Source organism: Trichechus manatus, unplaced genomic scaffold (genome assembly GCF_000243295.1).
Source record: "Trichechus manatus latirostris isolate Lorelei unplaced genomic scaffold, TriManLat1.0 scaffold00204, whole genome shotgun sequence".
NCBI classification, from domain to species: Eukaryota; Metazoa; Chordata; class Mammalia; order Sirenia; family Trichechidae; genus Trichechus; species Trichechus manatus.
This window is the reverse complement of record NW_004444140.1, coordinates 1,596,492-1,609,131: the sequence shown is the minus strand read 5'-3', so window position 1 is coordinate 1,609,131 and position 12,640 is coordinate 1,596,492. Positions and strand designations below refer to the sequence as shown.

Below are 12,640 nucleotides of genomic sequence, written 5' to 3'. Positions count from 1 at the left end.
AGATTCAGGCTGGCTTGGTTTGGGCTCAAATTCCAGTTCTGGAAGTTTTGTCTTTTCACTCATTCAGTAAGGATTTATTAGTATTAAGCAAGTTGCTAGGAATACAAACCTGAAAACAAATAGCTATTGCCTAAGGAAATGCAGTCTCATTCAGGAGAGACACGAGTACTGAGAGAATCAGAATTCAGTGCGAAAGTTCTGAAACAGAGGGAACTAGAACAATGCAGACGAAAGACACTAATCCAGACTGGGCAGTGCGGCTGTTGGGGGAGATTTCCTGGAGCAGGTAATTCCTGAGTAAAGTCTCGAAGGATGTTCACCACTATAAGACATGGAAAGAGAAATGATGTGTGTTTGTATGTGTTGGTGGGGCAGAGGTATCTCAGGGATATGCAAGCAGGGATGCAGATATGCAGTACGCAGGCGGATAACAGGTACAGAGAGGAAGAGAAAGATGACAGGTCAGAGGGCAGTTAGTATATAGCAGCCAGCTAAAACCATGAGACCAGTACACCATACTGCCTCACTGCAACCCTGTCACTGACAGAATTACACCACTGTGGTAATGACAACCCAAACGGACCACACCTTAACCCCAAACTGATAATGTGTTAGAAAAAGCTACTTATCAGGCTGAAAATATTCTTTTCTTAATTTTCTAAACTACTAGTTATTCAATGAACAGGACCTATCTGAATCCAGAAGTAAGCTAGCTAGATACTTCAGAAAATCTGAGAATAATATTTACCCTTGAGTAATTTACAACCCCCTAGAAATACAATGGGATTTCCATTATCCGATGGAAAACTGGATATTCTGCAATTCAGTGCTCTAAGGAGACTGGGCAAGGGAGGCACTGGTTTTGGTTGGGATGCTTAGGAAACACTTCCTGGAGGTGTCTGGCCTTAAGAGGTTCCTGAGGGATGAACAGACCTTCAACAGGAGAGGAGAAAACGGAAGGACACAATAGACCCCAGAACCCCAACACTATACCACTTAGGGAGCTTTTCCTTCATCTCTAAGAAGAGTTAGCGTGCAGAAATTAGAGCATTGTAAATAGGGCTCAGAAAAGAGTCTTGTTGAATGGAAGCAAAGGACCCCTATTGGTAATGTCCAAGGTAAGAATCTGACAAGTAGCATAAAATGCGATACACGTGTTTGCTTGCAATAACAAGGGACTTTCAAAAATATCAAACTTCCTGCATATTGAGATAATGGTTTTATTCTTTTTACTTGTTTTAGGCTCTGGCCCCCAGCCATAAAATCCAAGTATGTGGTCAGAATAACATAAGAGTATCTAAAACACTAGCACTTAGTAGTTGTGATTTGAATCCTCAAACACTAACAGAAAAAAGAAAAAAATAATAAAATAAAAATCCTTCCCAAAGATAGGTTCTAATCAAAGTCCTAGAGGCTAGTTTTTCTTCAACGTTTTTCTCTGCTTCTCTATTTCGTAAGCCAAGAAAAGGAAACCACTGGACTTTGTAATCTTAAGAATATTCTGATTCTTCAAGAACAAAACACTCTCCAAAATGATTTAAAATCTATTTGCAATAACACAGAAATTACTGGGTAGAGTTAAATTTCAAGACCCTTATAGTCTACAATAAACAGTGATGGAAGAAATAATGGAAAAATAATTCTTGTGGATTCTCAACTAGGCAGTCCTGCTAATGACCATTAAGAGAAATCAAACTCCCAAGCTCACTACTGAATTTCCTCTTAACATCAAGTTAGGCTGAAGCAATATCTTAAACAAGGGAAGTCAACAAAAATCTACACATAAATTGCACTTAGAGGTAAAAACCTTTATTCATTCAACAAACACTTACTGAACACTTACCCCATACCAGGCTCTGTTTTGGTCCTGGAGTACACAAAGAAGCCCTTGCCTTCCTGGTGCTTTCACTCTAAATTCAACTCAATTTTATAGCAATGTCAAATTACGCAAAGAACTTCAACTTAAAAGTTTTCCTTCCAGATGCTAGACTGGAATACTTTCATAGAACTTATTAATGTTCAGCTTCTACTCTGAATTCAAAATGAATAAGCTAATGTTCTACCTTTCCTTTAAGATCTACTTAGAAAAGAACACAAAAGCCTTTCTTTATAAATGATATGAAATTCAGAATCACAGAATTTAATCTAGAGGAATCTCTGAGTTCATCTAGTCTAATCTCTCATAAGAGAAATTCCTTATGGAGTACATATGAAAAATGATCACAGAGTACAACAATAATTCCAAAAGTACTGTATGCTAATCTTTATTGAATCAGTTTACTAACTCCTCTTTGTCAATAAATTCCACAGGTGATCACAATTACCTGTTCATATGCCCAGAACTTAACAGCAGTCTCGGGAGCAATTTTAATGACATTTGTACCATTTCCTCTCCAAAGGGAACGGATACCTCCTTCCTTCACCATCTGTTGAAAGCCACCAACTAAGTTCATTTTGTTTGATTTTGAACCATGAACCTAAAAATAAAAGCAAAATGATGTAAAATATGGGTGGCAAGTACTGTTACTATTTCAAAAGTAACTGTACAAACCACTCTCTCTTTTTCAATACCATTTATAAATATAAGATGTATTTGAAAATATAGATTAGGAAAATATATAATGATGGGAGGAATGATTATCATCATTTTAGAGACCTGTATCTGAACCTAAAACTAAAAAGAATCAGTATTCCTCAGCCAGGGAAAGTAGACAAAGAGGACATGATCAAAATCAAAATTATTATGAACAACATTTGTGAGATAACGTGAATGAAATTATGCAATATTAGGCTATGGAACACCTTTTAGAACTTGAACAAGTTTAAGATAAATACAAAGAAGTGCACTGCAGGTAAAGTATTAACTCTCCCCACAAGAAGTAGTGCAGACATGAAATATAAATGGGTCTGAAAATGATTTGGATACATTTATGAATATTAGAACCATAGACGGTGGAATGTACATGGCCTAACGCCAAAGATAAAAATTTGTACCTACTATGGCAGATCTCGAGGCCTCTCTAGGCAATAAACTCAAGACAACATGGGCCAACTGCCTGTTCCAATGAGTACTGATGAATTACTTGGCTTATATTACAGATGCAGTAACTACTACATACTAAGATGTACTAGACCTTATTGTTGCCTATATATAAAAACTGATTAAATCTAATAAACCAAAAATAACCAAAGGAATTAGCTATTCTTGTGATTGTTTCAGCTTACACAAAATGAGTGAGCTACCACCAAAAAAAAGCTGTATCTATTACTACGTCTTAAAATAAAAACATTTTAGAAGCTATAAATTACAAACAAATGAATGTTCTATTCGTCTATATAATTCATAGAACAAATGAATAAAATAATCATAGATACAGAGTCTTACTACATAATTTCTCTAACACATATTCTTGTCCTGATGCATGAGGAAACTCGTATAGTGCTTGAGGGACATCAGCAATCTTCAGCCAACACATTTTACTCCCTTTCATTGCCTTCCATTTCAGATGATACAGATCATTTCCTATAGCAGTATATTTCTTATTTGTGCAAATATGACTATAATAGTCATTAAAAAACAGACTAATCAATTTGCTTTTCAAATTCCAAGTAAGCCTATATTGCTCCTAGAATATAAGCTTTTTGAGTGAAAAATAGCTAAATCACTCTTCGCCTCAGTTTTCCTTCACAGCATTTAATACACATAGAGTAGGTGCTCAATAGTTACTTATGAAATTGTTACATTTTAAGTACTAGAAAAACATAGTGCTGGAATGAGACCTTTAATTTTGTTTACAATGATACAACATTATAGTAGGATCAGTGAGTTCTATGCTCTCATTTTACAAGAAACTAAAGTCCAAAAAAATCCATTTTATTTTAAATAAACTTTACAACAAATTTTATGACAAAAGAAAAGATGAATGCTTATCTGGTTTCTCTCAAAGTTAATTACTATTCCTAAACAGAAAAAAACACAAAAACTCTCTCCCCTTTTTATTTAAAGCATTATCTTTGTCCCTAAATATATTTTGGTATTTGGGCACATTCTGAATGGATTCTAGTTTAAAATACTGCCATAAATCTTTTCATACAAACATCTAAGGACAAATATTAAAAGTGGTGATCATAGGTATAACAAACACAACTTACAAAAAATATTTTTTAAGTAACTGCTATGTTTTAACAGGAAACCCTGGTGGCGCAGTGGTTAAGAGCTTTTGGCTGCTAACCAAAAAGGTCTGCAGTTCGAATCCACCACGGGCTCCTTGGAAACTCTTATGGGGCAGTTCTACTCTGTCCTATAGGGTTGCTATAAGTTGGAATCGACTCAACGGCAACAGGTATGTTCTAATGGTGTATTCCAGTACATCAGACATTTTCACATATTTTTATCACTAAATTCTTACAATCACCCTTGTTAGATATTTTTATTCTTATTCCAGAATGAAGGAAAATGAGACCTCAGGGGTTTCATGCAGTGGGAGAACCACAGGCTTTAGAGCCAAAGATACCCCATTCCTCTTCTAATTTGCTGTAAGGAAAAAATTAATTCTCTAAGCATCAGATTCCTCAAGGGTACAATGAGGATAAAGTACCTATCTCATTGGGCTACAGTGACAATTCAATGGGTTACCATAACGAGCACCAAATAAATATTAATTCCTTTCCCTTCTCTCTTTCATTCCTCTTAGACCAGGCCAAGGCTATGTAGCTAATAAACAGCAAAGTCAGTATATAAATCCAGGTCTTCATCTTGAAACTCAGCTTAAAAATAATTTTAAAAATTATATCCTTGCTTCAGGATTCTAGAATTCAGAAATATACCACCTTTGATAAAGTACATAAAATAGAAAGAAAATACAAATAATTTAAGGATAATCCTACAAAAATGATGGGAGTTTTTTTTTTTTTAATTAAATATTTGAATAGTCATAGAATGCCAAAGGTTAAAACTTCATTACATACATGTACCAATATTTCAAAATTTTATAGAACAGACAAATGTTCATGAACTCAATTTAGAGTTAATAGCAAGAGATTTCTTTAAAGCTATGAAAGACATTATTGAGAAATTTTAAAACTTCTTTTTAAAAGCACCATTTTTCTTTGCATTGTTTTAGAACTTAGAGACATGATCATAAAACTCACCTGCATCATGACTTTCAGACGATCCAAAGGGGCAGTGCTTGTTCGAGAGACAGCACCAGCAACACCTCCTGCCAAAAGCTGCCTCCACCACTGTCCAGATATTTTTTCATCTTCTGTGAATTCATCTGGAATAGTTAAACTATCCCCTATATCAATTCCCTGTCAAAACAGAAAGAAGAATCCCATGTTCCTTCCATTAAAAATAGATTACCACAAAAGTGTTTTGTCCTAGGGAAGAATCATGTTATTTCATACTTAAGATCAACTTTATTTCTTAGAAAGTACACTGAGCCAATTTGAGCGTGTAGATTACTGTAAACACCCTATTTACACTAAATTAGCTGTACTCTAAGTTTGTAAATGAAAATTAACAGTAATTAAAAAATTACAAAACCAAGAATTACTGCTTTCTTTTTTAATCAATTCAGAGTAACTCTTCTCTTCCGGGTCTAGGCCAGAATGAAAACATATCATTCTACCAAGTGTTGTGAACCCTTTTTAGCTACAGCCACATTTCACAATGCTAGAAAACTGTTCTAATGGGCAATGATATCTTCTAAAAAATTAGTTTGCTAATTCTTCAAAGATACTTCCTTTACCTCAAATCATTATATTTGCATTATACTTTATTGTACAATATTCTTTAAACGTATACATTAAAAGTAAATAAAAAGTATGCATATGAAGACTCCTAAATTCATTTTTATGCAGACTGTTTATAAATATTTTTATAAATTTGACTTGTAATTTAAAAAATACAATAGGTTTATAAAATTTCGTTAATAGGGAGGTATTATTTTAAATGACCCCCCCAATCTATTCTAAACATTATTAGGATTACAAATATAGCTTGAGAGCAAAGTTTTATAATAATAATATTTTTACAATTTTATTATTGAAATGATTTCAGTGTAAAAAATTTTATAGGTAAGAATGTAAGGTTAAGGAGCTACGCTATGGTAGTAATCCTCTCTGCCTTCATTTTACTATCAGTAAAATGGTACATGATTTTTAAGCTCAAATGTTACCAACTATTTCCAAAGATATCATATGATCACGTAAATATACCCTCACATAAGTATAAAATTTATCTAGACAACTGGACTAATATAGTTTTATACTCAAAGTTGAAAGGACATTAATCACTAATAATTTTACAAAGTTCTGTGTAAGTCTAGGCATTGTTACTAGTGGCAGTGTGCATGTAGGCTTCACTTAGTGCAATGAGATTCTTTTAATGTCTTCGTATATATCAAATTTACTGAAATCCATGAATAAGTACAGAAAACAAGCCCTCAGGGAAAAAAAAAATTCCCCCAGAGAGCTCCCACTGGTTTCAGGAGCAGACTGCAAAATAAATAGAACTTCATGTACACTTGTATATTTTACGAGAATATTAATAGAATTTAATCAAAAATTGAAAGTTTTGTGGACTATAGACAGGTACAAAATCCTGAGAAGATGAGCTAGAAAGATTTTTTTAACCTTCAATGATTTTATTACAAGTACCTTCCTTATTGCCAGAGATAAATCTAGGCATTTTGACTACACAAGCAAAAATTTCAGACAGGAACTTTGGCCATCATCAGTGGCCAAAGAGATAGATCCTAATTGTCATGAGGCACTGAGATTATTTAGGCAGTACTGTATCTGTAAAGGAGCCCTGGTGGCATAGTGGTTAAGAGCTTCACTGCTAACCAAGAGGTTGAGAGTTCGAATTCACCAGCTACTCCTTGGAAACCCTAAGGGGCAATTCTACTCTGTCCTATAGGGTCACTCTGAGTTGGAATCAACTCAATGGCTATGGGTTTAGTTTTCTGTATCTGTAACAGGTAAAAGCCTATTACTTTCATTTCCCTAAGGCAGAATAAACAAACAAACCCACACCCGTTGCCATCGAGTCCATTCCATTCTGACTCATAACAACATTGTAGGACAGAGTAGAACTGCCCCATATGGTTTCCAAGGTTGTAATCTTTATGAAAACAGACTGTCATAGTTTTCTCCTAGGGAGCTGCTGGTAGGTTCGAACCGCCAAACTTTAGGTTAGCAGCCAAGCGCTTACTTAAATATAAATACAAGATAGGCAGCTTATCGTCATCAAGGGAGTACCTCTTCCAAATCTTGTGTCTGGCAAAAATAGATAATACATTTTCAGGATTTATGAAGTTTTGAGGATGTTTTTACGATAACACTAAACATACCCCTATTAGAATAAGCAGTTAAGAAGCTACTGAAACTTGTACTTCATGGCCATGTTGTAGGATGCTCTTGGGTGATAGCTGTACCTATGGCTTACAGCTCTAAGTAAGCATAAATTAACAAATAATGCAAGCTTACAGTAGAATGTTTCCAGAAACGGATAATTTCCTCAATGTCTGTAGCGGGATTAAATAAGAAGTAGTCCCTCCATTCATTCCAGTCCACGGTCATCGTCCCATCAGCGTCAATGCTGAAAATAAAAAGGCTCTGATTAAAGAATGAAACAAAATTGATAAATAAAACCAACATTATTGGTTATTTTACAGAGTAACAGTTTCTTTTCCAACTTAATACAGTATGTGTTGCTTAACGTCCACGATACATTCTGTGAAATATGATGTTGTGATTTGGCCTTGGAGATTGGATGCTGCTGCCTAGAGTCAAAGCATACACTGTTATACCGTAAACTTTGTAAGTAGAGAAACAAATTTAAAAAAAAACACTACCGTGGAGTCACTTCTGACTCATAGCGACCCTGTACGGCAGAGTAGAACTGCCCCATAGGGTTTCCAAGGAGTAGCTGGTGGATTCGAACCGCTGACCTTATGGTTAGCAGCCGAGTTCTTAACCGCTGTGCCACCAAGGATCCAAGTAGGGAAAGTTTACGTTAAAATAACGATAGCAAGCACAGTACAGTACATAACCCAGCAACACTGGTATTTATTGACTACCAAGACATATGTATTATAGGTTATATATATACTTTGTATACAAGAGACATGAGATACATGTGTTGCATGTGGGAAGCTGTTGCGTTCACTACATCCGGTTATGTCTGCTACGTCCCATCCTCTGACTGGGATTTCTGAACTCTGTGATAACCTTACGGGACCACGGGCATATATGCGGTAGGACGTTGCACGAACAGATGTTATGCAGTGCATGACAATATTCTTATTAAATAAAAAAATCTCAATTCACAAGGATAGGTTGGAAATGGCAGCAAGCATTTGATGTTCTTATCAAATAGTTTTAATTATCTAGATAAAAACGGACCCAAAAATTACAGAGAGCTCTCACTAAAGACTACCATATCCTTACGCAAACAACATACATCTTCTACCTCCCGTCGAGGTATTTTCATAAGCACCACTATGCCATCTTTTTTTTTACATCTTCCTGTAAAAAAATATTAGCCTAGTGTGCTTTCAAAACGACCTGGTGGGGGAAGGAAGCGGTTGGCAAAAAAACAGAAGGTGTGTGTTACTTGCTTTTTACGCAAAAATACGGTACTTTCAAATATTCTGTCAAACACTAAATGAGCTATCAAACTCAAAAGCTGAAATGTTTCGGGAAGCAGTAATGAATAGATTCATACTCCTTTTTTTTTTTTTTTTTGGCATTGGCTCAGGAAGTATTTAATGTTCTGTTGTAACATTTGGATGTGATTTTGAAATATTCAACATATACTATCAATTTCCGTCTCCAGCAAGTTAAGAAAATTAACAAGTGATTTTAAAAGAGCAAACTCTTAATGATTGGGCCATTTTGTCTAAAGAAACCTTGGTATCTCATCTTCAACATTTAAAATTAATACATTTTAGCCTTAAATATTTGTCATTAACTTTTTGCTTCTTTCACAAGTTCCACGGCAATAATGCCATTGGTATGTTTGTTCCTAAGAGCAACTCTGAATTAACTATGCCACGATTTATGAATGTTTTGTTCACTACTATATACCTAAAGTGTCTGGCACAAAGAAGATGCTCATTTGTTTGTTGAATTAATGCATGTCTCTAAAAAAAAAAAAAAAACTTTAATGTCTCCTCTAAATTTTACATTTATTCTGTAATTTGTGTAAAAATGATTCATAAAGATGGCAGTCTAATAAAATTCAATTTCAGATATTGTGCTTTCTACTATCACTTTTTATTTTTATTTTATTTAAAATTACACTTACAATTTCACTTGTCCCAGCACACAGGTATTAACATTCTATATTTCCATGACAGTCTTAGTCACTATTTATGCTATCACATTATTCCAAGTTATAATACTGACGGCTTTATTGTTATCACTATTTCATATTTTAATTTAATTTCTGAGGCACTTGGGGATATAACGTGATACGCCTGTAACAAATCAGGTAAATTTAAAAATGTAAATAACTTATAATTAACATGAAAATGCTTTAGCCAAGATGAACCAACCTGTTAAATGAATGATAGTCAAAATCAACTGAACAGTGAACAAAAAAATCTCTGTCCTCATATTCTACTCCCTCCGCAGCCATTCTACACATACTGTCCTCCCTGCTGTTCTTCAAAGGTGCCAAGCACACTTCCACCTAGGACCCTCCACTAGTGGCAATATTCTTTCCCCAGTTATCCATATGGCTCACCCTCATCTTCTTCAAGTCTTGGTTCAAATGTTATCTCAACAAGGCTTACCCTATCTTAATACTGCATGCAATCTGCTATCACCATCCACAGGCCCCACCCCCACTTCTCATTCCTAATCCCCTTAACTGCTCATTTTTCCCCATAGCACTTATCTTCTAATATAATGAATAATTTACTTATTATGATTACTTACTGTCTGACCCCACCCCCAACCTCCTCCACATGCATACATAAGCATATTCCACAAAGGCAAGGATTTTTGCTGATTCTGTTAAACGATATAACCAAAGTGTCTAGAACAATACCCTGCATAGAGTAGGTACTCAATAAATATTAACTGAATGAATAAATAAATGCCAAATTCTGTAGCTTAAAGCCACAGAACACTCAGTATTGACAATTTTTTTTAAATGATAAAATACTGTCTTGCTATGTCTTCAAATGACTAATACGGTTGAACATCTATTGCCATGTTTATTGGCTATTCATGTTTCCCTCTGTGTGAAATGTCCATTCCTATCTTTTGTACAATTTTTGAATGAGTCGTTTATCTTTTTCTGATTTATTTACAGTTCTTTATATAACTGATTCTAATCCTTCAAGTTATAAATTAGCAAATACCTCCTTCTAGCGTGTGCCTTTTCTTTTCACTTGGTTTATAATGTCCATGAATAAATGGTCTTAATGTTATTTTTATTGTGCTTTAAGTGAAAGTTTACAGCTCAAGTTAATTTCTCATTCAAAAATTTATACATCTATTGTTTTATGACATTGGTTGCAATTTTAATGTTGCTGAATTTATCAATCTTTTCATTTGTAAGTACTGCCTTTTGTGTCTTTTTTAAAAAAGAAATTCTTTCTTACCCAGAGAAATACATTTCCTTTTTTTCCTTTTAAAAGTGTTACTGTTTTCTTTTCACATTTAGGTTGATTTTTGTGTATGGTGTGAGATAGGTATCCAATTTCATTTTTGTCTGCCTGAATAACCAGGTGCCCCAGCACCATTTATTGCATAGTCTCTCCTGTTACAAAGCTACTTCTGTCATGTGGCAATTTCCAAATATGGTTGGGTCTATTTCTGGGCTCTCTAGTATGTTCCACTGGTCAACTTGTCTATTTCTGTAGCAATACCACTGTCTTAATTATAGCTTAATAACAACTTTTGCTATCTGATAGGGCAAGCTCCACTCCCCCCCACCCTTTTGTTCTTTAAGAATGTCTTGGTTATATGTCTGTTTTATATATATATACATATTTTGTTCTGTTTTACATAAGGTCACTATGACTTGGAGCCAACTCTACAGCAGCTAATAATAATACACGCACATACACAGATATTTTAAAGTTCTATAAATGTTTACTAAATCAAGCTTGTTTATTTAAATCTTTCATGTCTTAACTAATTTTTTTCTCTGCTTGACCTATCAAATATGGAAAAATGTATGTTAAAATCTCCCAATAATGTGATGAATTTGCCAATTTATTCCCAGAGTTCCATCCACCAGCTTAAAATTTTTATGTCTTTGTGAATTTAAAAATGCAGTGATACCCCATTCTCATTAATGCCTTCTATCTTAAAGTCTACTTTCTCTAATATTAATATAGTTACCTCAGCTTTCTTGTTTATTTTTTTTTCTTTCATCTGACAATCTCTGTCTTCTAACAGACAAAATTTATGTTAATTTTTATACTGATATAAATTTCAACTCCACTATAAAGTAAGTGGGGTCTGAAAAGTTTGACTATGCAATGTTATGTCTTCACATCACTGTCAGGTAAATAAAAATAATATTGTTCAATCAGTATATTCTCTCACAAAAGTGCAGGTATAAATATATCGAAATTCATACAAACTCCTCAGACTGGACACTAAACTGAGATAATCCTGATCAGAAGCAGTTCCCTTCTAATCTTACTCTTCTTTCATCTCCCCATCCCCACAAAATATAAACCAAAACCAAACCCACTGCCGTCAAGTCGATTCCGACTCACAGAGACCCTGTAGACAGAACAGAACTGTCTCATAGGGTTTCCAAGGCTGTAAATCTTTACAGAAGCAGGCTGCCACATCTTTCTCCTGCAACACGGCTGGTGGGTTCAAACCGCCAATGTTTGGTTGGCAGCTGAATGCTTCACCACTGTGCCACCAGGGCTCCTCCCACAGAAGACCTTTATTTAGCCCACCCTCATTTGAGAATGGAGGCAAAGGGAAAACAGGATCCAACACTATTGCAGGGCACATTTTGGTAGGGCTTTATTGTATTTGAACATATTTCTCCCCTTACCTTTTGCTTTCTATTTGTCTTGATCTGTCTATAAAGTTTTTTCCTCCTTTCTCCTCTTTGCTGGATTGTCTGACTTTTCTATTTGTTTGTTTATTTTCTTATTCCATGTTTTCCCTCCCTGGTTTGGAAGTTATATACTCAATTCCCATAAAACCAAACCCCACTGCCATCAAGTCGATTCCAACTCATAGCGACCCTATGGGGCAGAGTAGAACTGCCCCCTAGGATTTCCAAGGCTGTAAATCTTTATGGAAGCAGACTGCCACATATTTCTTCTGTGGAGTAGATGGTGAATTTGAACTGCCAACCTTCTGGTTAGCAGCTGAGCACTTTAACTACTGTACCTTGAAATTTTACCATGTACATATAACAAAGCCTAAAGTTAATATTTTGACCCCCACTCCAAATAAGACAAGACCCTTAGAACTGTTTAAAATAAATTATCCCCTTCTTATAGATTTTTTTTTAAATTTTTTTATCGTACTTTAGATGAACATTTACAGAACAAACAGTTTCTCATTAAACAGTACACATATTGTTTTATGACATTGGTTAACAAGCCCATGACATGTCAACACTCTCCCTTCTTGACCTTGAGGA

The 12,640-nt window shown here is 34.9% G+C and overlaps 1 protein-coding gene across 1 annotated transcript in view; it reads right to left on the bottom strand.

Moving 5' to 3' along the window:
* The window catches only part of LOC101352832 (calcium-binding mitochondrial carrier protein SCaMC-1), a 57,510-nt gene that overhangs the window by 12,431 nt on the left and 32,439 nt on the right, over positions 1-12,640 (bottom strand). Inside the window, exons 4-6 of the mRNA XM_004388051.2 lie at positions 7,492-7,603; positions 5,152-5,310; positions 2,325-2,477 (exon numbers count right to left, since the gene is read on the bottom strand). Coding sequence (XP_004388108.1) covers positions 2,325-2,477; positions 5,152-5,310; positions 7,492-7,603 — 424 coding nt within the window. The remainder of the gene's footprint in view (positions 1-2,324; positions 2,478-5,151; positions 5,311-7,491; positions 7,604-12,640) is intronic.